The following is a 25,249-nucleotide window of genomic DNA, read 5'->3' as shown; positions in this document are numbered from 1 at the left end:
TTTTCTTCTTTCCTGGCAATGACCTTGTTACTGACTAAAACTTGCGAGTATGCAATATTAGTAGCGATACAAGAGGGCACGTAATTAGCCTTTTGCAGGCATGGCTGTGGTTCACATGGTAACTCTTGACCTCACAATGTAGGCAAACATTTTGCACCCGACGCGGATCGAGATCTCTTTATACACAGTCGGCTCGAGCTGCAGTTACCGCCGGCCATTGACGATCTCATACCGCCCAAGACGCTCATTTGTACGCACCCCGTAGCATGCAGCTCTCGACCACAGTGGCGCACAACATTGGTGTACTTTGTTTCCGGAAAAATCCTGCAACGGCTGCGGACGCACCAGGCTCACGTCTCGCTCGAAGTGTACAGCATGTCGATTGATGGTGAATCAGAAAACCTCGGACAGATTCTTTTGCCTATCCCAGATGCCAAACTCGTGCTCATGAAAAACGGCAAGCGGGAAATAACGCAGATTAAAAAGTATGTGGTCGATAAGGGTGAATGGAAACCCCTCAGCAAAGGAAAACCAGCAGTGAGGGCAGGCTTATTTGTTGTCGAGATGCCGCCGTCAGAAAATGACCGCAACAAGGACGTCGGCACGCCTCTGCGACGTCCGTTACGCCTCAACGATGCAGATAGTGAGGATTTAGGACTAGAGATAAGATCGGCCATGCACGTCGATCAGTGCCTCGTTGCCAACGTATCCCCACCACTCACATCAGCGTCGTCCGTGCTCTCGTCTGAACAGACAAGCACCGCATTGACGGCTGGATTCAGCGATACAGACAAAGTCCTGCAGATTGGAGAGGGACAGACACCGTATACATTTATATTCCGAGTAACGCATCTGTACTGCTTCGTGCCAAATCTAAAACCGGACGTGAAGCCATACATCGAACTGAATTCCTTTGCTAATCACTCGGCAGAGTACCCTGTCATCATTGACAATGCTGTCTGGAGGTTGCTATCTAATCAATCGTATACCATCGCTGTGCGAGGGAATACAGCCGATGTTGTCAGCTGGCTACGGAGCCACGGCCGGATCACGATCCATTTGAGACTCGCCTATCCTAACGGTCACACGAGAACTGTTGGAAGTGCCCGCGTGCGCCTGGGTGAGATATCAGAAGGACTGATTGAAGAACGGATATGCATGGTGTACAGCCGTTCTCTGGAGATTTCATCATCGCCTTTGAACGAATTTGCTAGAGCGACGGTGCAGACCGGCCTTTTGCCTTTCACAGAACCAGATGGCTCCTGGTCTGATGGATAGACTCTTTCTTTGTTATACATACTCTCTCACATCCCTGTACGTTCTTACAGTCTTTGCTCCCACACCACGCCGCTGCTGCTGTTACTTCTCGTCAAACTCACCCTATACACATTTTGCACATTTACACGTTCCTACCCTACAGCATATATTTTTGTACATACGTAATTTACTGTTTGTTCTTTGTGTGCATCTCAGGGATTTGTTGTTGTGCTTACTGCACCGCTGTGGTTGTTTACTTGGTATTTTTAGTGTCTTGTGGAAAATGAGGTGCTGTTTGCCTTTGTTTAGATCAAAAAGTTGTATGTATATTGTACAACCATAGTTGCAAAATTGCTTTTGCTTGGGCAAAAGTAGTAGTTTCCCTAGTTGGCATATATGCAGTGCCCTCTCGACGAATGCTAGATGCCCACTCTAGTATTTACACATGAAGGCAATAATTTTTCACTGCTTTGAACACCTAGACGTCGTTTTTGTATGCATCCCTTGTGATGAACTAGGAATTTATAGCCGTGATATGAGCGTGCATAGGTGGTATCCAGCGATAAAAGCTAGCGCTCTGTAACCTAGCCCTTACATTCGTTGCAAATTGAAAACAATTGGTCATATCATGAGAGAGCAGCGGTCGTCATGCTGAAATCCAATTGAAGCCTCCACCACACTCGTCGCACTCAAATTGAAAACAGCCGAGCTCGAAAAAAAAATTGAACCCAACCGAACGTCAGCACTCTTGACTTTACGAAACATCTCTACATCTCTAGTAAAGCGACCTATCTAATCAGTCGTGCGCATCGCGCCCGTCGAACTCTGGATTCTTGTTGAAATCTCGCACAGCAAAAGCACATTTTACGCCCTCATGGCGTCACATAACTCTCCTCGGTTAGTCAGCAGTAGCAACCATGGTGGATCAGACACCAACGGGTCCACCACACCGGCCAATCCTTCGAGCTCACGACGATCATCGCACGTGATGGATGGAGGCTTGCATTTTAAGCTGCCTTCTTTGCATCACTCTCAAGAGCCTGCAGAGAAATCGCTCATTCCATTGAGTTCAGCTGGAAATCTGCCAGTCTCCTCGCTAACGCAGCTGACAGAGTCCAACTGGGCACAGCGACCAGAGGATTTCGATATCCAGAGACCTATTGGTAAGCACTCCTAGAGGGCGATACCAGCAGACATTTGTGATTAATTCTCTCTGAACTTTGGCATATCAGGATATGGATCTTCTGCAGTTGTTTATGCGGCCGTCTACAAACCACTCAACAAGCGTGTGGCCATCAAGATGATTGATCTGGATATGTTTGAACGTAACCAGATCGATGAACTACGCGTAAGCCAAAAACGCATGCCTCATTTGCTTGTGCTTATTTTTTATTTCTTTTAAAAGCGTGAAACTGCGCTGATGGCCTTATCGAAACATCCCAACGTCCTCCGGGTCTATGGATCGTTCGTGTGTGGATCCAAGTTGCATATTGTTACACCTTATCTTTCTGGAGGTAATCACCAATGATAAATGATCATGATGGAAATGTTACAATATGTATTGACTCCGATTTTTGTCGTAGGTTCATGTCTGGATATTATGAAGACTGCCTTTCCAGATGGATTTGAAGAGATTAGTATCGCCACAATCTTAAAGCAAGCATTGGAGGGTCTTGTGTACTTGCACAAGAATGGTCACATTCACAGAGATGTCAAGGCAGGCAACCTGTTGATGGATGAGCAGGGCACAGTTTTACTAGCCGACTTTGGTGTATCCAGCTCTCTCACAGAAAATAACGAATTACGGAAAACTTTTGTGGGCACTGTAAGTCTTTCTTCAAGATAAGAAAGGTTGCCATGGAACTAACTTATGTAACGTTTAGCCTTGCTGGATGGCACCTGAAGTAATGGAGCAAGCAGGATACGACTACAAAGCAGATATCTGGAGCTTTGGTATCACTGCTATAGAGCTTGCTACTGGTCATGCACCGTTTGCAAAGTATCCGCCCATGAAGGTATGCCTTAGAATTTAGAAAAATCCTTGCATATAGATACGAAAGTAATTAACATCAAATCTAGGTGCTCATGATGACTCTATCTAATGCGCCGCCGACGCTGGATCGAGAACATGCAAAGCACAAATATTCAAAGACCTTTAAAGAGATGATCGACATGTGCCTTCAAAAAGATCCGAAGAAACGGTTAGTTTGAGATCAGCTCCTGTGATAATATGTGGACTAAACTTTTTTGTTACATAGGCCAAGCGCCGAAAAATTACTGCAGCACTCTTTCTTCAAAGAAGCCAAGAAGAAAGATTATTTGGTCAAATCTGTCCTTTCATACGTGCCACCTTTAGATAGACGACCGCACAAAAAGGTGCCTCAGAAACAAGTGGCGGTTGAGACCACGGAACAGTGGGACTTTGATACCCAAAGTGATTTGCCGGCCAAAGATGAACAGCAACCACAGCAAGTTTCCCCACCTCTGCAGGAAGCAGTGTCCTCGACCGAACCAATACCTGCAGCTACACCAAAGAAACATATTTCCTTTGGAGATGTAGTAATAAGGAATCCACCGCAACCGCACGCTGGCTCACCTCATACCGAAAGTCCTCCTTCATCGGTCACAACTTCGCCTGAAATAGCAGCACCCGCACCTGTCAAGAAGTCAAGATTTCTAGTAGAAGAAAATCGAGACAGCGACCACACTGCTACAACTATATCGCAGCGTTCAATGTCTCCGTCGACTGACGACAATCATCCTCCTGGGTCGCCTTATTTATCACCTGTAACAAATGCTGATGCCAACGAAACCCCAACTGGTTTGGGTATATCATCCAGCGCTCCAGCCTCGAATGAAGTGAAGAAAGGTCGTTTCAGCGTAAATCAAACCGCTGCACGTTCATCAACGCCTGGTACAGCCGATGATGGTACAGAGCACAATATGTCCGTTCAAACACATGCTTCGGCGCCGCAGGAAATCCGGCCCATTTCAGTTGCTCGTGTTTCTAGCCATGACAGTCTGCCTGGTAAGTTTAAACATGGAATCTTGCTACCAATTGGATTTTTATCCTTACTTTGCATCCATAGAGAGGAAATCACGGTTCGAAATACAACACAAGACACCTCCATCAAATCAATCGTCCATCCACGGCCCACAGGAACTCCACGTCAAGTTCGATAGTCTTCCATTATCGAGGGAGAATTCCATTAGTGTGTCTCGTGAATCCTCATGTCACGGCAAAGTCAGTCGTTTTTCTGTTGAAAAGGAAGAACGAGATGGAGGTAACAAAGAAATCTCTCAGCAACAACAACAGCAGCAGCAACAACAGCAGCAAGTATGCGAATACCCGGCAGTATCCCCGGAATGCCGCAAGAAGGGCCGTTTCGAGTTGACGGGAGGTAGCTCGACTCCCGGAGATGTTGCGAAACACGACACAGCTCACCACGCCGATTCACCGCAATCATCGTTGTCCTGTTCGCCTTCAACGTCCCCTTGCTCGTCATTATCGCGAGGACAAACAGGAAGGTTATTCGATCCCAGTATGCCGCAGATGATGCATTCGCATATGGAGACTCTCTTGAAACAGCTAGATGCACAAAAATCGCTGGTGCAAGATATGATGCTCGGCATGTCAATGGTATATGGCACGCCAGCATCTTCTGATGCTAGATCCGTTCAAGCAAGAAGCCGCGCCTCGTCGTCTGACTCGAAACGATCCCACAGTGAAACTGCACAGGAAGCGTAAGTTGTCCGAAGTGTACAGCGACAGAGATATCAATTGAATTAATTTGAATATACTGTAGATATCGTTCGCGGTCCTCGTCTGTCTCTGCCGAAATCATTACGACTGTGGAGCACCTGCAGCATATCATATTAAATGTCAGCAGAGAACGGGACAAGTTTGCACGGGAAAACGATGCGCTCAAGAAGGAGGTGGATCGATTGCGACGGCAATTGAACGAAAGCAATAGCAGTAGTGCAAAACAGTAGAAGTAGCCTGTGCGTTTTATATTGGCTAACACTTGTACATAAAATGGTGGTGCTTTGTGGTGCTTATATGCTATGCCGGGGGTAACGGGATATTCGAGGGAAAAAGAACAAAAATGCGGGTATACTTTTTCAGTCCAGCAGTGCTGCTGCTGTTTGCTAGTGGTCGTCGAGGCCAGCCACTTCAGAGTACATTTGCAGTGCCCTTAGGACATGCATAGGGTCAACTTCGATGGCTTCGCCCAACTTTTCCAGGACGCCAGCAAATTGACCCACTTTTTGAAGGTATAGAGTAGAGACAGCGTTCTACATGAGAGTAAATATCTGCACTCCAAAAAATTTGAAGTAGCTTACCTCTACACGAGCTACAAAGTTTTCCATAAAAGCCATCAGCTCTTCGTCCGACGCGTTTTCCCTCATGTGTCTATCGAGCCATCTTCCTAGGCCGGTGCTTGCTGTGATGACGCCTTCGGGAGACTCTGCGCGGCGTTTCTGCAGCGAGCCTGCCGTGATACGTTCAAGGCGGATAGCCAGATCACTTAACGCGCAGATAAGACTTGGATCGATGGTGCGCACTGGAGCGACGGCGCGTGATGATGATTCAGGAGGGGGAGTAGGTGTAGAAGAGGAGGAGGATTCGACAGCTGCTGCTGGCTTGAGCGGCGGCGGCGCTGGCGGCGGCGCGGACACGGACGTGGATGCCATCTTGTCCAACTCCATACGTCCTGCCAACTGTTTTGGATACACCAAGCTCAACATTTCAGGAGTTTCCAGGCCCTTGAGCCGTCGTTCACCAAGCTCGACAATGTGGAAACCGAGTCGTTTCAGCTGCTGTGTTTCCCGGACGATGCTGTTATCGATTGTACCGCCCATAGAAAGCGACGACGATGCTGGTGTTGCCTGGTCCTCCGCTGCTGCCGCCTCATTGTCAAACACGCCGTAAAAGTTGCGCAGGGCGGCAACGACGTCTGACGAGACGCAAATTTGGCCACCATCCGCAGCGTTGCAGATACGGCTCGCCTTGTTGACGACCGGGCCAAAGTAATCCATACGGTTCGTGATCGGGTTACGTTCAAACACGGGCATGCCCCAGTGGATACCCATACGCACCGACAAGCCCTTGTAGATAACAACATTGTCCTTTTCAATCTCGCGACCATCCTCGGTGTCCAGGATACCAGCCGGCCAGTCGACTTGCAAGAGCTGCAGCTGCACAGTGAAACACCACAGCAGCGCCGCAGTGATATTTTGGAAACAGACCATGAACGCGTCGCCTTCTGTCTTGACTTCGTAACCGCCCACGCTCCGGAGCGTCCGTCGCATCACATAGTCGTGGATCTTGATTGCTGCTCGCATACTCTCGGGTTGCGTCTCCCAAAAGTGCGTGGAGCTCTTGATGTCCGTAAACACGAGCGCGACTTGGTTTGTAGGAGGCGGTACTTCTCGGTCAAGGCGGGCCAAAGTCTAACGATATTTGTTCAATCCATGTGTGCACCCATACCTCTTTTATGGTCCAAACACTTACCGAGTCTCCGGGGCTTTCATCCTTGCCGCCTCGTCGCTTGTACTTTTCATCAATTGCCATAGCTGCAGCTGCAGCTGCCGCGCCAGCCTGATTACCACGGCCAGCACCCAAGTTCCCCCGCAAGGTTCTGTGCTGCTTGTCACGCTTGTCAAAGATATCGCTGATCTTGATGACCATGACCATCAGGTTACTCTGCGCACCGTATGTGATTGCAAAGTCGCGCAATTTTTGCGCAGCTGCCATCATATCATCCTTCTCGGTGCGTGCAATATCCACGGCCGTCTGGTACGACATGTGATCCCACAGCCCGCGCGACGCCATGATAACAAACTCGTCGTCTTCAGTGAGCATGATGGTCGATACGTACGGGTTCGCGTTCAGCGCAGGGATGAGATGAAAATGTCCAAAGCTTCTGGATACTTGCAATTCGCCATTCAAGCGGCCTTCATTCGACACGAATCCGCCTGCTGCTCGGATACGCGACGTTTCGCTCGGGTTGAGTGGGATATGCTTTTGCGTGATTTCTGAGGCCTGGCCGTTGTTGCGAGATATGACCGCAATGGCATCGCCGACGTTGGCGACGTGCAATTTGTGCCCGGCAATGTAGCAGATAACAGCCGAGGCACCGGAATCGACTTCATCCAGGGACGTAGCAAGACCTTTCTCTAGCGACAAAAATGTACGCCGCATGGCTGAAACGATCGTGTCATCTTGCTTGTTTCGTCGCAGTTCATTCATGAAATAGTACGTAAAGTTATCGTAAAGGAATTTTGTGAGTTTGCATCCCGTTTTGCTTTGCTTGCGTCCGTCAAACAATGCAAATATGCTTTCATCGTCCCTGTTGCCGAATTTAGGCATCACGAGATCCCACGTACCCAAATGATCGTTTGGACCAAGCCAGTCGGCTACACCGTAACTCATCCCGTTGACTTCAGAAGGTGAGGTGCGGATACGGCGATCGTGGTACTCTTCTAGCACGGATACTCCCAGCATCGTGATATCCATCAATCCGAGCATACGCAGACGCGTCAGTGCACTAAAGTCGGACAGATCTTTTTCTTTAGGATTGTTATGGTCGGGATGCGTCCTCTTGATTTCTAAACGCTTGTTGCCCGAAAAATTGAGGTACTTGAGTCCCAAGTTCCAGTTCCTAATATTCATTGTATAATTAGATATACTGTAACTAAGCGTATTCGTTCCTTTTTTCAACTTGCCAGTTCCAATCATAGGGCCAGTTGGAAATATTGTACTTTAATGTATTGTTGCCAACATCCAAGACCACCAATCTTCGCAGTTTGCCGATCTCCGCCGGTACAGTTTGAAGCTTGTTTCCATTGACAGCAAGCACACGCAAGTAGCTCAGTTTCTCAATATCGTCTGCAGGCAAAGACGTGAGATGGTTGCCTGAAATGTACAGCTCGAGCAAGTGCTGATGGAAAAAGCCCTCGGGAAGCATTTCAGTCAAATAGTTGAACGATAAATTCAATATGCGCAGCTCGATGAACCAAGACAGGGGAGCCCACACTTCGTCAGTGAGACGGTTGTCTCCCAAGAACAGATTTCGCAGCGACAGCGACAGCGGAGGCGGATGGTTTCGAGGGCTCGCAAAGAACGAGGGTGGATTAAAGTTGGGCATGGCTTGCGGTGTTCGTACGCTCAAGTCGCCGCCGCCGGTGCCTGTTAAATCGTGTGTCTTTGTCGTTGGCACGATACCTTGGCCGACGTTCGTGCCCAAATGTGCGCTGTTGTCGAGCACGACTGAAGGCGCTGCTGCTGCTGCTACGACGTTGTTCTCGCTTTCGGGCGGGATTGGAAGGTGCAGCGCGATCCCCGGCGCAGAGTACGGTTGAGGGAATGATTCCAATAAATTGGAGGAGCAGTTGAGCGTTTGCAGCGACGAGCAGAGCCATATCTCCTTGGGCAATGTCTTTAGATTATTCTTTTGTACATCCAACGTCTTTAAATCGCTCAATTTTGCAATTTCTTCCGGCAGCACTTCCAAATTGTTGGCTTGCACAGAGAGTCGTTCGAGTTTTTTGAGCTGCCCGATGCTGGATGGCAATGCAGTGAGCGTGTTGCAATCGAGTACCAATATCTCCAAATTTGCAGTCGAGATAAACATGTCGTCTGGCAACGAGGACAGTTTGCAGTTGGATAGATTCAGCTCTTTCAAGTTGCACGGCGATCGGCTTGGACAGATATTGAAATGGGTGAGATGGTTCTTGTACATATCCAAGCGCTGCAAGTTTCTCGATTCGAAACTGATTTCGCTCGTCGAGTTGAAATCGGCTAGCAGCACCTGGAGGTTATCGAGTTCGCTGAGAACATCAAAGTTGGATATTAAATTTTGTCGAATGTCGAGTTTCTCGAGCTTTTTAAGTCGCCCGAAACTCGGCGGCAACGCACCGGCTAGACGGTTAGCGGTAGCGTAGAAATGAACCAAATTTGTCAGATCACCGATTTCATCCGGAAGAGTGCTGATCTTGTTGAAGCTGATATCTAAATGTTGCAAGCAAACAATGTGGCAAAGAACGTCGGGAAAAGTCGTGAATGAATTGTTGGATAGCAACAAGATGCTCAGGTGCTCGAAAGCCGCAAAGCAAGTCGGTAAGGTTTCCAGTCGGTTGTTGTATGCTTTCAGGATTTGCAATTTGCTTAAATCTTCCAGGTGCGCTTGCTGCACGTCCTTAATCCTGTTTCCTGATATATCAAGACTTTCCAAACTCGCAATGTGCCGTATGGATATGGGTACATTTGGGTATTCATTGTCGGCAAACGAAAGATGTTTCAGAGATCTGCACATCTGTGCAAAGTCAACCGGAATTTCCACCAAGAGATTCCTTGATAAATCAAGCGACGTTATCTGGGAGGCGTACTTGTAAAGGAATATCGGTATTGTCGGCAAGTTTCGCCCTTGGAGGTCTACATCGCGCGAAACCACCATTTCTGGATCTTCATGCAACATCTGTGCAAGGTTAGGTCCAAAGGAAAATCGTAACAGGTATGAGTTGTCTTCCAAGCCGAGCTCTTCAATTCGATCCTGCTCTGTGTATCCCATCTGCTCTAAAAGCGTCTTTTGTATGTGGATCGGACGTTCGTTGGGATGTAGTATTCGTTCTATGGAAAAGGTCAAATCGAGTTTGATTTTGGTCTATATTTTCTCCAACCTTGATTGTGACGACGTATCATCAAATTGTATTTGCTCATATCAGGCAAGAAGAATTTGCCAGCCAATTTGTTCAGTAACTCGACAGTCGTGATATTTACCGGGACTTGCACCGTGGCAAAGGTACCATCCGGGCGGAAGATACGGACGCAAAACTATGTGTATATTAATTAGACCTGACTTATGCCATATATATAATCATCAGTGATACTTGCATTCTTCTTTGGAACGTCCCATTTCTCTTGATCTTCGATAGCATATTCTTCGAACAACGTAGATTCATCGTCTGCAACCAGCTGCGTGCCAATCACATTGTTGCCTCCATCCTGAAGCACTGGTAACTGCACTCCCCAGCTATCGGGTGGAGCCCACTGCTCGGCAGTAGTATCTGAGCCTCGACGCTATATATTCGACGCAAGTTGAATTAGACTGACATGGCAAGGTGTGAGAAAATTTAGAGTGGAAAAAATTACATCAAGACCCGTCCTTTTACTTTTCGCTGCTGAAGAAGGATCTAGCATGCTGTAGTAGTCCAGGTTTACAATACCATCCATACTTCCAAAGTTTTGATCCACTGCCAAAATCTATCATAAGTACACGCAGCAACGATCGTTGTCCTGTTTCGACTTACGCTCAATGTCCTGGATAAAAGGTACGTGGTTAATGTTTTATGTTTAAAGTACTTCCATTTTGTTTTGTTTTTTTTTTTTTACCTTTCATTAATTTCGGTTTTCCTCCGTGATGATGATGATGATGGTAATTGTGGTGGTGGTCCTTGCTGTTCACATCGTTCCGTTCTTTATCTCTCCCCTTTCGATTGTGATGATGCGAATGTTGGTCTTTTCTGCGCTCGGTTGGATGCACGGGCGTGTTAAGTGGCTGCGGATATCGCATGTGACCATCCGTAAAGGCGAGATCAAGTGGATGCGCTGGTATCATTCGGTAGAGATTATCCCCAGACTTTTTGCGATTATTATTCGATGATGATACCGAGGATGCAATGCTGGGTGTAGTTGATGCGTAGAGTGTACTAGAATTAGATGGTACGGACGATGCTAGAGAAGTTGTGGATGATGTTGGGTCAAACTCTGTTCCTGCTGCTGCTGCTGCTCGCGTCGTCTGACGTGATGATGAATTGCTGCTGCTATCTGTCGAGTTTCCAGCTAGCGAAAAACCATCATGTTAGCACCGGTTCAAGGATGATGAATATCTGTCGCACACATACTTTTTCGCTTGCCAAATCGAAATAGGCGTTTCTTTGTGGTTGTTGTCGGTGGCGGTGTTGCTGTACCGAATGCTTCTAATGGAAAATATAATGAATGCGCCGCGATTATTGCAGAGTTCCCTCAGGCCAAGACTTACGGTATTGGCACTTTACGGGTTCGCCGGAATTCCGTCTTCGCAGTTCACGACGCCTCGCGGTGGTGGAGTCGCTGTCTGATCCGAAGCTGGACTCCCTGTCACTCCTGGGGAAGAGCAACGATTCTTGGGCTGACCCCTTCCGCTCCCTGTAGCTCTTATTATGAGGATATCCATCGTTGCTTCTGCCCGGTGTGTTGGATGAAACCGATGTTACTAGACGAAGCGGCGGTGCACCTAGTTGTTGTCGTTGCTGTTGAGACGATTCTGCATTTTTGCTTGTCTCGAGGCTTTCGCGCCCGTCAAAGGAGCGCCGCCGTCGTGCTATACTTAGATCTGATACGGTGGGTGAGGTAGTTTGCAAAGTGCCGACGGACGAGTTGCGGCTATGGCGAGAGGAGGAAGACGAGTTCTTTGTTGCCGTTGTTGGCCGCGGTGCAGTCAAGTGAGAAGTGGGTGTTCTGGCTAGCAAACAGCAAGCAAGTGTGGGTGGGTTGCTGGCGCTTTAATCAAACGACGCAATACTTACAACGAGGAGTGTCATGAGGTGAATGATGACCAAATACGCGGTTGAAAAATGAGTCGCTCGTTGGGTGGCCGGTCGTGTTCTGCTGCTGATGTGCCATGTAAAACTTGCCAGCTACCTTATGTTTTGCTCGTCAACCTGCCCCTGACAGCGCTGTATTCTGGATCACGCATTTCTTGTTGGAATTGAAACACAGGCTGCCGACACAGAAGTAATGAAGGGATATCCCAGGTTTCTGGGTTGGGCCCTTTCACCACCACCGCAGTCCCTTTACATCTGAAACATATCTCCTCGATAAGCAAATCTTTTATTACTTTGTCGTAACGTATTTAACCTATTATCCTGGTCATACACAGCAGATGGCGTTATTATATATTGCTAAGGATGAATGCGACCTGAACTTCGTCCTTCGAGTGTTTTCAAGGTTATCGTTGCAAGCAATATACGTAATATGAAATTTTGGATTTTAAATACGAACATCTGGTACTTGCAGTTCAGGTAGAATTCTTCAGGAACGTATCCACTACCATTTATTACATGTCTGCGACAATCCTCTAGCAGTCCAATAATTGCCAATAGACACATTTTGTGCCGAGTTCTACAAGATCAAACGCGCGGACGAATAGCTCGAGCATATTCTGAGACGGGTTCGTCAATTGTCTTTGAATTTGTTCAAAGCTTTCGAAGTTGTTATTTCTTATGAAACAACAGAGTTGTGATGAGCATTACTGTAATATTATTCGATCTTCAGACTTTGCGAAACACGCAAATGTAAACAACTGTTTGTCGATGTACGGAAAAAGATCATTCCGGAAATACTGCATTATGCAACAAAATTCACAGAAACTGTCAGCAGTAGCAAGTGACAGCAGTGCCACTTAGGAACAAGCTACAAAATGGAGAACAGCAGATCAACATTTTTCGCTTCACACGAGCATTCGCCTTAACAACGCGTTGCTGCCAACATATATGTACTCGTCACTGACACTGAACTTGCGTTGCCACAGCACCAGCCATACCAATCAAGCCGCACCCCGCATCTAATTTTCTATTTCCGTTGATTGCATTGTGGCCTGATCAAAGATTTCATGCCATCCGGTACACTTTTCTTAATTCCTCTATCCTTATTTCCTTGCAACCGTCTCTTTGTAAAGGGACCTTTAAAGTTTTTAGCTTTACAGCAAAGCACTCAATGTATTGAGCTATAGTAGTTAAGCATCACACACTGTAAAAATGACACGCAGCACGGAATTCAACTTTCGATTTACTGCATGTAAGCAATTTTCGCATGGGAACCGCATTACAGGAATCGGTAGAAAGCAACGCCGGCGCCGCGACCAATGTGAATAGTGGATTTTCGTTGCCCGCCGGAAAAACTCTTTAGCAAGCAAATTAGATATCGTAAGCAGGTAATAAAAGTGGAGAAGAAAAATACGCACAGGCGGGCGGAATCGATCAGATTTGCATTTTTCTTCTTTCCCCATGTCTCCCGTCCGGTTTCCTAAACATCTAAAGCCCATCGAGCCTCAGGGCACGTATCTCATCGAGCAAGAGCGCAAAAGGGCTTCCTTTGACTCTAATGACCTTATGCGCAAATTGTACGGGGATGATTATCTCGAAAAGAAGGAGCGCATTCTCAAAATACTCGAAAACGACCCCGTCCTTGGCGACAAGTCTCATCGATACTACACTGGTCGCGATGTTCGATTCAAAAAGGCACTGGCTGCTGCAAATCGTCTAGTCGAACTCGTAAAGTAGGTTGGGACGACGTACAACTGTTCTTTGGACGTTATACTTACAGCAAAGCGGTCGGTTGACAGGAAGCATAACTGGACATCTGAGGAGCTGGGTATTGCTGACATGCTATTCGATGAATCCGGTCCTGTAAGTTGATGTAAGAATGCATTGTTGTCTGGAAACTCACGATGTATATGAAGTTCCGTCTTCATCGTACCATGTTCATGCCCACGCTTGAAAATCAAGGCACGGAAGAGCAGCAAAAGAAATATTTGGAGCCAGCCAGACGTTATGAAATCATTGGCTGTTATGCACAAACAGAAGTAAGTTTTCCTCCTCCTCCTGCTGTGACACCATCCTACCTTCAGGTTTAAACTCATCATCCTTTTCATAAGCTCGGTCACGGATCCAACGTACGCGGTCTCGAAACCACAGCAACGTACGACGTAGCCACGCAGACATTCGTTATCAACTCGCCTACGCTTACTGCTTCCAAGTGGTGGATTGGTGGTCTCGGCGTTGCAGCCAACCACGCAATCGTCATGGCACGACTTATCAGCAACGGCAAGGATTACGGACCACATCCGTTCGTCGTACAAATCCGCGACCTAAAGACGCACGAGCCGCTGCCTGGTATCACTGTGGGTGATATCGGTCCCAAATTTGGATTCAACACCGTCGACAATGGCTTCATTCTGTTTGACCGCGTTCGTGTGCCTCACATTGCCATGTTGGCTCGCTACTCAAAAATCGATAAGGCGACCGGCGAGTATGTCAAGCCTCCAAACTCAAAGTTGGCTTACGGAACGATGGTTTTTGTCCGTGCAAACATCGTCCTAGGTAAATTTGATTATTCTCTCCTAAAATGTTTCTATTGTTGTTGACCAAGGAGAGCCATCGCATGTAGAATCCCGATATGTTCTTGCACGTGCAGCTACCGTAGCCACACGCTACTCTGCAATTCGCGCACAGTTCGTGGATGATGCTAATCCCAAAAAGGTTGCCAACAAGACCGTCGAGACGCCCGTTCTTGATTACATGACGCAGCAGTATCGACTGTTCCCTATCATTGCGCAAGCGTACGCGTGCCACTTTACAGCGATCGAGATGCATCGCATGTATTATGAAAACCAAGCTAAAATGGCTCAGGGAGACTTTTCGTACTTGGCCGATCTTCATGCGTCGTCTTCTGGCTTGAAGAGCTTGACAACTACGATGGGTGTAGCTGGAATTGAAGAGTGCCGAAGAGCATGCGGTGGTCACGGCTACTCGCTCTTTTCTGGAATAGGTCTTTTCTATCAGGATCAGCTGCCAAAGGCAACCGTAAGTTGTTATTATTATCGGACGAGGACGGGGGAGGGAGGATCAGATATCTCACAATTTTCTTTAGTGGGAAGGGGACAATTACATTTTGACACAGCAAACGACTCGCTACCTCCTAAAGACCTTCCGCTCTGTTCAAGCTGGCAAAGTATCTGAGAAACATGCCAACTTTTCCGCACGCTACATGATCGAATACATCAGCAATCCAAACGCACGCTGCTCAGTCACAACCAGCTCTGAACTCAAGAATCCCGAAGTCCTGCTTTCCGCATTCAAGCACCGCGTTGCGTCCATGGTAGAGAAGGTGGTGCGCGCCATTGATGTGGAGCAAAAAACATGGAATGATATGCTTGTTGAAGTATACCGCATCTCCCGTGCCCATTGTCAGCTCATGCTTGCATCGAACTTTATCTCGGCTGTTTTTGGAAATGCAGCTAATTCGACGACGGCTGTGCTTCAACGAGTAGCCATCCTGTTTTGCGTTTCGACTATGGAGCAAGAATTGGCCGATTTCTTGACTTCAGGTTATCTCTCGGCAGAGCAAGCCTTGCTGGTCAAGGAGGCAAACATTGCAGCGTTGAAGGATATTAGACCCGAAGCTGTTGCACTCGTCGATGCGTTTGGGTTGCCGGATTACTTGATGCAGTCTGCCCTGGGCGATCAAGACGGTCGTGCGTACGAACGTATGACCGAGATGGCTGAGTTGGAACCTTTAAATCAGACTAGAGTAGCAGATGGATACCAAGAGTATATCAAGCCCCTCGTCCATGCTGGCAAGTCCAGGTGGAACGTTGGCTCTGATGGTATTGCTAGATTGTAATATGTCTGTTTTCGGGAGAGATCATGAAACAAAAAAGTTCAACTGTAACAATAAAGCATAATGTTTGCCTGGGCATTACCGGAGAAGGCAATGCAAGTACATAACAACGTGCAAAGATCAACAGGAGGGGACGGGGCCACACCGTTTTTGGCAGGCGGCAAGAGCTGTCTGGTCCGATAAGGACCCTCTCCGCTGCCCGGGTCGCAAGATCGGATTAAAAGTTATATACCTGAACAATACGACGATCGCTGAAGGAGGCTCATTCAACATTGTCATGCTGCCGTCGTTGATCAGTTTATGAATATTCGAAACATGCCTGATTCTGAAAGCGAGCCGGACAAACCCCACGGTGGTCGCCGGCAGTCCACTTTGGAAGAAGCTTCGCCATTCGTGCCTCAAATCACATTGACAGAGGCAATCGACGATAACCAAGCACCACCACAGCAATCATCACTGCTTCAGTCATTACCTTCGCCGGGATCACTTTCACCTACATTGCACCGTCCTCCCTCGACACCTACGCTACCCCTGACTCGAGATATCCTTACCAGAAAGAACAAACTCGACAAGCTTTTGCACAATGCAGCAGCGAGATCTCGGCGGCAGCAGCAGCAGCAGCCAGCAATGATTTATTCACTGGACAGCGACTCGATTGTGGATGAGCGCATTACTGCAGGTCTAGGGATTACGCCCCCTGCAGCGGCTGCATCGACGTCTGACACCGATGCAGACAGATCATCCAACAAGTTACGACATCGCCGCCACGCTACACAGTCATCGAATAATCTCGATGAGAAAACGACTCCACGCTCCTCTGAAAACTTTCGATGGGAGTTATATGATTTTGATCAGCGAAAGTGTTCGTATGTACGCACATCAGTCAACGAGAATATGATGGCATTCTCCAACATGTCATCGGCGGCTACAACTGCTTCGAAGCGAAACAGTATCGCTAAAGTTGAATCCCCCTCTCCTCCAAACCATTATCAACCACCGCCGCCACCTCGATATTCATCCTTCACAGCAACCTACCGCACCAGACCTAGCCGCCGTAACCGCTTTTCGCTGCTGGATATGCTTCTGAATGCAGCAGCTCGAGTTGTTAACCTTCGCGACCCTGAAACCGCCGGACTCTGGATCGAACATCAGGAGCAGCAGAAGAAAAGATCAATGCATCGCAACAAACGAAAACAAAGTAACGACCAAAAGCACGATGCAGCGGATCAAAGCAGCAAACGTTTCTCGGGCTACTCGGCATCATCCTTCGAGAAACATTCTGCTGCTGGTGGTGGTACAAACTATGTGCCTGCATCACCTCTCACCGGTTCCGTCAGCATTCCCGATCATCGTTCTATAAATACAGACCAGTTTGCGCCGTCTGTGAGTTTGCATACCTCTGTCAAATCTATACCTCCATGCCCTCCCTCACCATCTCCGCCGCCACATCATCCACAACATCAACTTTATCTACGTGGAAGAAGCTTGTGTGTATTTTCACCGCAAAGTCGCATACGCCAGTTTATCTGGGAAACAGTTCTTCAGTGGAGGTATGTATATATTCCTGGTAATAGTAATGTCAATGGGTTAACGGCTTGGCTGTCTAGATACACCGAGCTATTATTACTATTCCTGATCCTTCTGCAATACTTTCTACTGATATGTGTCCCGATTTACGAGAATGCTCAAAAGACCCAATTCGGTGGGCAGTGGACTCATTATGCCATTTTCTGCATTCAAGTTGTATATACGTAAGTTAAAACAGAAACAATTATACATCGGATTGTTTGGTTGCTGAACCTTCCAACAATTGTGTGCAAATGAAATAGCTTCGAAGCTATCTGCAAAGTCATCGCGTACGGATTATTCTTTCCACCCAATATTAGGATTGGTCCAAGTTCGTCTACAGGCGTAAAATCGCGGCTATTTCGCCGCTGGCATCCTGCGCCGCCCGGTGAAAGCGAGCCAGAGCCAGATACCCAGCAGTCAGTGCCCCACACTGCCTATATGAACGGCTTTGCAAACGCCATCGATTTTGTTTCCATCATTTCGTACTGGATAGATCTCGGATTAATGGTCAATGGATACCCTAATTGCTCGGTTTTCAAGGCTCTCGGTGCAGCGCGTCCGCTTCGATTACTTTCGCTGCTTCCGGGCACGGCTGTAAGTGATTCTTCCGACATTCTCAAGAAAGAAAATATTAGACTCTAAAGTTAATCTCTGGATAGACAATTTTGCGGTCGCTGCAAGTGAGCTGGGACATGCTAAAGGATGTCATTGGTTTCATTTTTTTCTTTCTTTTGCTTTTCGCACTCGTTGGATTGATATCCTTCCAAGGTGCCTTTTCGCGCAAGTGCTACGCGGTAGCTGACAACGGTGAACGTACGTTGGCGTTGGCGTAAATGAATAGTAGAGAAGATACTGACCAAAAATATTGCGTATAGTGAGCATGATTGATCCGCCACTGTACTGCTCTGGATACTACAATGGATCTACAGTTGTTGGAGCGTACAACCCAATCACGGGTTCACACAGCTACCAAGGACGAGCTGGGTACTATTGCTCAAACGGACAGGTCTGCTTGGAGCTCGATGATCACAATCCAAACTACGGCTTTGTGAACTTTGATACGATTTATTACGCCATACTCAATGTCTACACGTTCGTGTCTCTTGAATTGTGGACAGACTTAATGTACCAGAACATGGATGGCGATTCTAAAGTGTCCGCCTTGTACTATTGTCTGGGCGTCTATGTTATCAGTTTTATCTTGATATTTCTGATCTTTGGTAAGCCAGAACTGCTTAATTAACTCGATAACATCTAAATAACACGCAATGTTTCAGCTGTCATTACATCTGGGTTTTCTCGCGTTCGCGCTGAAAGCAAAGTTAGTGCGTTTACTGGAAAGAAGAAGCAGGCGCGACTGCTTCGTCCCGTGCAAGTAGACGAAGATAACGACGAGTACATATGGAAGTTTGAAGATGCGGATCGCGACCACACTGCAACGAGTGTACGCCTGAAAAGGGCCTTGGTCAAAATTGTCAAGAGCCGAGTATTCTTCTACTTTGGTGGTTTCATGGTGCTGCTTGATACCATATTCATGTGTCTGCGCTCTGTACATGCCAGCGAAAGCACCCTGGAAATGATAGGTAACATAAGAAGAGACACTTTTTGCTTCATTGTTGATGCTTACACAAACCATTCTAGACAATGCGGAGACAGCGTTCACGTTCTTTTTCGCATTGGAGATACTGGTTAGAATGGCTGGTGCAACAACCTGGATGCAGTTTTGGAATTCTGGCAGGAACAAATTCGACTTGCTGCTGGTGATTGTCACGTGTATCATACAATTGCCAATGATCCAAGATTCTGCGGCGTACAAGTACCTTACCATATTCCAATGCCTCCGGATGTATCGACTGTTTATCTGTATCCCACGCGTTCGCAGATTACTGGCAAGTAGATGACATACATATGAGCACCGCTTGATTATACTAAATTTATGCCGTTTTTAGTCTGCTGCGCTAGGCACAGGTGAAAGTGTCATCAACGTTGTCGGGTTTCTGTTACTGGCAACTGCTCTGTGTGCGCCAATATTTATGGAGCTGTTTGGTGGCGATTTCAACTTTATAGAGCCTGACGACACTGAGCTCCGTTGCGATACTTTTTGGCAGAGTTTCTTGACGCTGATCATGGTAATGTGTGAAAAACTGGAGGAAAAATACCGTTTATTACGTGTACTGATATTCCAGATAGCTATATACCAGCGAAACTTGGACAGAGTTTCTCTACAATGCCATGGAAAGCCAGCCTGGATTTTCGGCTGTATATGCTGCGATCTTTACAAGCATATATCTCGCGTTTGGTCGATGTAAGCTGCAAAGTTTATTTTTTTCTTTTTTGCATACATCGTATTCACCACACTGTTGCTATCTAGATATCATGTCTGGCCTGTACATTGCCGTGATTTTAGAAAACTTTGAGCTTGAAGATGAAGAGATCAAGCAATATCAGATACGGCAATTTATCCACAGACGAGTGCCCAAGCCTACAAATCGCTTGCAGGCATTTTTTGACAGGTAGAAAGAAGCTGTCTTTAGATGTATCATCTTGTGTTGGGTTGCAAGCTAACTGACCTAAATCCAAGATTGTCTCGACCTTTGTTTACATATTCTAACAAGAAGCATGTGCAGATAAGGCATTTGCCAAGCAGCCTTACTGCTCGTATACCCAAATCATGGCTCCCTGATATTATGGACGATGATTACGTCCAGCAGCAGTTGTCGATAGAGCCCAGTGAGAACAAAATCAAGTCTCAAGGCAAAATTAAGTCTGAAGGCAAAATTTCAAAATGGCTGCAGAGTGTTCAGCTTCCCTGGAGGAAAAAGCAAATGATGGAATCTAGCGCTCAAAGGTATTGACTAAGCTGTAAACATCATTTGATATCATTGTTGCTAACTACTTTTAAAGTCTCAGCGTCTCGCTAAGTGGAGATACACTCGTGGATGATACAGCAGATGACTATGATCTGATGGTGGCTGAAGAAAACCGGCGCGCAAAAGAAGACCAAATCCAAGTAACGAAATCGCTGCTAGTCTTCTCGCCGCATAGCAAGTTTCGATGCTGGTGCAAGAAATTGGTTGGATCAAGCGCCAACGGCCAAGCAGAGCGACGTAACCTGTTCAACTGGTTTATCATGCTCTGCGTATTAATGAGCATATTGATTGTTATCTTGGACGAGCCGTCAACCAGGCGTTTGAGACAAGATACGCAGCTCGAATCATCCATGCAGATTCTGGATCTTGTTCTCAGCATTGTCTTTTTGGTGGAAATTGGCATCCGTATCATAGCTGACGGACTGATCGTCCCGCCTGAAGCGTATCTGCGCAACTCTTGGAACCGTCTGGACTTTGTGGTGGTTGTTTTGAACTTCATTGCGATGTTCACTGGTACAAGCGACCTGCCTCGCGCTTTGGGTACAGTGCGCAGTCTGCGTATCCTTCGTCTTATTCGATACTTTAGCGGTATGCGCGACGTGTTTGTCGATCTCTTCCATGCTTTCCCCCTGATGCTGGATGCGCTTCTGTTGGTCTTTTTGGTCATGGTATTCTTCTCCGTTTACGGGATCAATATTCTTGGCGGCCGCATGGTCGCTTGCAACGACGATAGCGTATCTGGACGCTCGAGCTGCATCGGAGAGTTCCAGATGGATGTCGGTACAGACGAGCAGGTCAATATCTACCAACCACGGGTCTGGGCAATACCCGATCAGGGATTGTACAGCTACGACGACTTTCCAGCTGCGCTTGCCCAACTGTTTAGCTTGTCATCGACAGAGGGATGGGTAAATATATGGGTATAAATAACAATAGAATTATGGGCTCACCTGTCGATGCTAGATCGATTCGTTGTTCTACGCCATGAGCGCACCACCTGAGCCGGATTTGCAGCCTAGCTTCGATTGGGACTCGGAAGCGGTTTTCGTCTCGATTTTCTACGTGATATTCATGGTCATCTCTCACGGCACCTTGCAATTGTTCGTTGGTGTAAGTATAGCATCAGGGCCGACAAACATTGCACAGATAGTCTAACCAGTATTTCTTCTTTTCTGTAGGTTATCATTGAGAAATTTAAACAAAGAGCTGGAATATCGACAATGACGATCGCCCAGCGTCAATATGCAGACTTGAAGCGGCAGCTTGCTGAACTGAAACCTACACCCAAACCGCAACGGCCGACTTACAAGATTGGCCAAATATGTTACGACCTTGTTGCTAACAAGCGTGGACCTTTCAACAAGATTATGATGTGGGTCATCATTTTGAATATCTGTAAGATGCTCTGATGTGACACACGTGTAGAAGGATCTTGCTCTAACCTTCTGCTAGGTGTTATTGCCAGTGAGTTTCAAAATGAGCCCTTCTGGCTGCAAGAACTCCAAGGTGAGTGTTGTTTGCATCGGCATTAGGAAAGATAAGACTAAATAATAATATCACACGCACATAGATTTCACGTATTTGGCATTTATCATTGTCTACGTTGCGGAGGTCATTGTAAAGTACATTGGTCTCGGTTGGGTCAAGGTACGGATAGGAAATCGCTTTATTTGTCTGAAAGTTAACACAATTTTTTCTGTCCCAAAAGTGGAGTCGAAGCAAATGGAACTGGTATGATGCGTTTATAGCATGTAGTGCACTTATACTCGCTACGCTGCGGTTTGCTGTGCCTGATGTAAGTCGAAAGAGTAACACACCCGGCTTAATCATCTATTCCTCACACGAACGTTTTGCAGCTGTGGACGTTGCGCATCGAAAGATACTGCTTAATATTTGCAGCATTTCGTCTGGGTGAAGGCATTGATTCGCTACAAACGCTTTATCACACTGTCAGGTAAATCAAAGTATGAATTTTAGAAGAATAGCTGACTGATAATGTCTGATAATAATTAGGATTTCCTTGCCCAAGATCGTCAGGGTCACTGCAGTATTCTTGCTCGTCATGTGTCTGTTCGCGATGGTGTTCATGGAACTGTTTGGGCTTACAAAGTACGGCGAAGAAACGGGCAAGCACAGCAATTTCCGCGATTACGGGAATGCACTCTTGCTGCTGATAAGAGTTACTACTGGCGAGGCTTGGGTATGTCCATCCGTTGCAACGATACATCATCTGTTTTCTTTTGCGCGATATACTAACACACAAGAATTAGAACGTGATCATGATGGATTACACAGTTCAGGCACCAAAATGCGTGGCATCGGACGACTATCTCTTGACCGACTGCGGATCTCCTGGATGGGCATACTTTATGTTCAACCTTTTCTATCTCATTTGTACCCACATCTTTCTAAATCTATTCACTGCGGTGAGTATATATCGTCCAGGTAGATATGGATGCGTAGGAATCTAAATCAGAATTGGGATAGACTGTCGTCAGCAACTTTGAATATGCGTACGAGACAAGATCCCGGTTTACTCGTCTAACAAAGGATGATCTTCGCAAGTAAGTGAGGTTTTAGAGAGAAACCATCGAGGAATATCCATGCTTACACGGGTTTAATTTACACAGCTTCAAGTATGCTTGGAGAGAAGTAGATCCGTCTGGATCAGGTTTTATTCAAAGGAAAGATGTGATTAAGTTTCTCTCGGTGCGTACTAGCGAAATAGCATGACAATTCGTTGCTTACACAGATTCGCGGAATGGATAGCTTTTGAAAGGCCGCTTCCAAGTACGGATATACGATGATAGTTACAGCGTGAGCAATCTCAAGAAACTTTTAAAGAAAACTGCTTCTTCTGCGCTTTCGCCACGTTTGGACGAAAAGATATCCTCCATGATTGCAGCACCCCATCTCCCAATGTACGATACCGGTGAACTTTGTCGACGTCTTTCACGTTTGGACGAGGAGGAGATTCAAGAACGACGAAGGGATTTCAACATGTGCTATCTTGAAATTATCAGCATGGAAACATCCAAAGGCATATCATTTGATGATGTACGGACGATAATGTCATATCGCTTTTTTGATGTTGAGGAAGCACTCCAGTAAGTGGTTCATTTTGGAAACAGCAGGCGAGATAATTCTAACAATGCCATATTTGCAGCATCGACGCATTGATACAACGGCTGGAAAAGCTTGATCAGTTGCGAAAAATGTACGCGTCTGAAAAAGCCATGGGAGTATTCCTAACCATGGCGCAGAGAAAACGATACCTTCATCAGCTGTGGCAAAAGAAGAATGAGGAAGAATTTTCCAGACTGGCTGTACCTTCTTCCCCTCGTGTTGGTCTCAAGGTCGATACCTCTGTAGGCGGATTACATCCACAATCCGCTATTAGCCAACGTTCTCCGTCGACAAATAGCAAGCAATGTTCACCAGGTAGGAAGGAATACAAACTATCACAAAATCACATTGATCTCACTTTGCTCTGGTGGCAGTTCCAACGATCGTCATCCAAGACGCACCTCCTTCACCTCGCCACTCTCTAGCAGACAACCCACCATCGCCACTCGCACCTCTATCACCACTTTCAAACTACTCGTTCGATACACAACTTGGCTCGCCTGGAGGAGGAGGCGATTCGCTTAGCACGACTGCGGGCAGTAACCACGCGCAAGCATCGCCGTATCCAGGCACTATCACGGATTCAGAAGAATTTTATTATATCCCTGCAAGCCCGAGCTCGCCGAGCATGCTTTACAGCCCGGCATCGCCTAATCAGCGATGGCGCCTTATAGATAGCAACACACAAATGGCACCGGAAGTTGCTGGAAATCTGATGGAATCTATGCGACAAAGTCCATGGTCAGGTAAAGTGTTGTAATGATATACTAATTATTATTTGTATCTTGTACTGACATTTTTTCGACAATTACAGATTTGTTACATGAAGAAAGTCTTCTATAGGAAAGCATATATTTGTACATAGTCTGTTCGTTGTTCTTGTTGTTGTATTATCTACTTAACCAAAATGCATTTGAAATTCGAAAATTTTTCTTTCCTCTTTTGTATGATGGGCAAAGCAGAGAAGAAAAACAAGAAGGAGGAAAAGGAAGATCTGCCTGTAGAATCTACAAAGGTTTGGCGAGTAAGAATATACAAGACACCGATCTCTGCTTACTGAGAATACCTATAGCCGAAAAAGTCCAAGAAGAGCAAGGAGGAAAAAGGTAGAAGCGATCGCGATCAACTCTAGATCTGTATAACCTGATCGTTGCCCCGATGGCAGCCAAAAAGCGTAAACGCAGCAGTGACGACGAAGAAGCTTCCAAGAAAAAGAAGAAAGCCAAGTCAGAAAAGAAGAAGGAGGATGTAAAGGAAAAGAAGAACAAGAAAAAGAACCGTGAACACGCGTGTCAGCAAAAGGACAACGCATCTGCCAACAAGGTACAACTGATTCAATTTGAATACGTCTAGGTTCTCTATTGACATTGTAGCAGGTGGATAAAAAGGAGGTGGTTGAAGAAGAGACAGCTCAAGAGCAACAAGAGCAGCAGCAACAATCAACTGGCGGCTGGAACGACTGGTCAAAGGCATCGTTCGGAGGCGACCAGGCTCAAAAGGATAAATTCATGCGTTTGCTTGGTGCCAACAAGAATAAGAACAAGGCAAGCTCCGCAGCTGACGATAAACCCAAGAAAAAGGGTGGTCTCTACGGTTCGCTAAAGAGCGCCATCGATGAAGACGAAGGAGCCAAAATCGCCAACGATCTCGAAAAGCAGTTCCAAAGCGGTCTACAGTTTCGAAAGCAAATGTTCTCTGGTAGACGCGGAGGTCTTGGCAGCTAGTTGAAGCAAAGGAAGAAATAAACCTTCATTACTTTTGAATCCTAGTCCTAGACATAGCCTACATAGTTGGTACATTAGGCATAAACACAGGCAGCCCGTACACCAAAGATAATAGGTTAATAGATTTTATTGAGAACTCTATAGGTTAATAGGTTTTATTGAGAAACTCTATTAAAAACAAAGCCAAATATCCACCAACAGCATTCACTACCAACACCAAAACGGACACCCACTTTCAAAAATATTCTTCATTTCCTTTT

General features: G+C 46.5%; 6 protein-coding genes across 6 annotated transcripts; 5 read left to right on the top strand and 1 right to left on the bottom strand.

Annotated features, from left to right (window-relative positions):
• Positions 1–18: 18 nt before the first annotated feature.
• Positions 19–1,278, top strand: VTP01DRAFT_2959 (uncharacterized protein; the record flags this gene model as incomplete). Its single annotated transcript, XM_069381476.1, has 2 exons — positions 19–76; positions 143–1,278. 2 exons carry the CDS (start codon positions 19–21, stop codon positions 1,276–1,278), a joined length of 1,194 nt encoding a protein of 397 aa, XP_069236606.1.
• An 853-nt stretch (positions 1,279–2,131) lies between these two features.
• Positions 2,132–5,250, top strand: VTP01DRAFT_2958 (uncharacterized protein; the record flags this gene model as incomplete). The annotated part of the gene is made up of 9 exons (XM_069381475.1): positions 2,132–2,420; positions 2,490–2,605; positions 2,663–2,771; positions 2,841–3,082; positions 3,141–3,272; positions 3,337–3,458; positions 3,516–4,285; positions 4,347–5,001; positions 5,064–5,250. 9 exons carry the CDS (start codon positions 2,132–2,134, stop codon positions 5,248–5,250), a joined length of 2,622 nt encoding a protein of 873 aa, XP_069236605.1.
• A 156-nt stretch (positions 5,251–5,406) lies between these two features.
• On the bottom strand, positions 5,407–11,923 carry VTP01DRAFT_2957 (uncharacterized protein; the record flags this gene model as incomplete). Its single annotated transcript, XM_069381474.1, has 11 exons — positions 5,407–5,553; positions 5,602–6,711; positions 6,773–7,922; positions 8,023–9,889; positions 10,040–10,093; positions 10,150–10,339; positions 10,412–10,512; positions 10,652–11,101; positions 11,164–11,238; positions 11,301–11,762; positions 11,827–11,923. 11 exons carry the CDS (start codon positions 11,921–11,923, stop codon positions 5,407–5,409), a joined length of 5,703 nt encoding a protein of 1,900 aa, XP_069236604.1.
• A 1,382-nt stretch (positions 11,924–13,305) lies between these two features.
• Positions 13,306–15,703, top strand: VTP01DRAFT_2956 (uncharacterized protein; the record flags this gene model as incomplete). The annotated part of the gene is made up of 6 exons (XM_069381473.1): positions 13,306–13,577; positions 13,644–13,707; positions 13,761–13,883; positions 13,956–14,400; positions 14,468–14,883; positions 14,951–15,703. The coding sequence occupies 6 exons, from the start codon at positions 13,306–13,308 to the stop codon at positions 15,701–15,703; spliced, it is 2,073 nt and encodes a 690-aa protein (XP_069236603.1).
• A 297-nt stretch (positions 15,704–16,000) lies between these two features.
• On the top strand, positions 16,001–24,108 carry VTP01DRAFT_2955 (uncharacterized protein; the record flags this gene model as incomplete). The annotated part of the gene is made up of 26 exons (XM_069381472.1): positions 16,001–17,250; positions 17,308–17,451; positions 17,530–17,863; positions 17,929–18,082; positions 18,145–18,489; positions 18,547–18,852; positions 18,911–19,158; positions 19,219–19,398; positions 19,460–19,574; positions 19,641–19,782; positions 19,851–20,117; positions 20,174–21,047; positions 21,103–21,249; positions 21,318–21,534; positions 21,592–21,645; positions 21,710–21,786; positions 21,848–21,934; positions 21,996–22,093; positions 22,153–22,339; positions 22,410–22,565; positions 22,627–22,703; positions 22,770–22,848; positions 22,909–23,246; positions 23,306–23,580; positions 23,640–24,011; positions 24,080–24,108. 26 exons carry the CDS (start codon positions 16,001–16,003, stop codon positions 24,106–24,108), a joined length of 6,552 nt encoding a protein of 2,183 aa, XP_069236602.1.
• Positions 24,109–24,211: 103 nt separating this feature from the next.
• On the top strand, positions 24,212–24,989 carry VTP01DRAFT_2954 (uncharacterized protein; the record flags this gene model as incomplete). The annotated part of the gene is made up of 4 exons (XM_069381471.1): positions 24,212–24,280; positions 24,338–24,371; positions 24,431–24,588; positions 24,642–24,989. 4 exons carry the CDS (start codon positions 24,212–24,214, stop codon positions 24,987–24,989), a joined length of 609 nt encoding a protein of 202 aa, XP_069236601.1.
• Positions 24,990–25,249: the final 260 nt, after the last annotated feature.

This window comes from Rhizomucor pusillus (genome assembly GCF_041956525.1).
Source record: "Rhizomucor pusillus strain CBS 183.67 unplaced genomic scaffold VTP01scaffold_15, whole genome shotgun sequence".
Lineage (NCBI taxonomy): Eukaryota > Fungi > Mucoromycota > Mucoromycetes > Mucorales > Lichtheimiaceae > Rhizomucor > Rhizomucor pusillus.
Note: the sequence above shows the minus strand (reverse complement) of the source record. Positions and strands in the feature narration are given on the sequence as shown.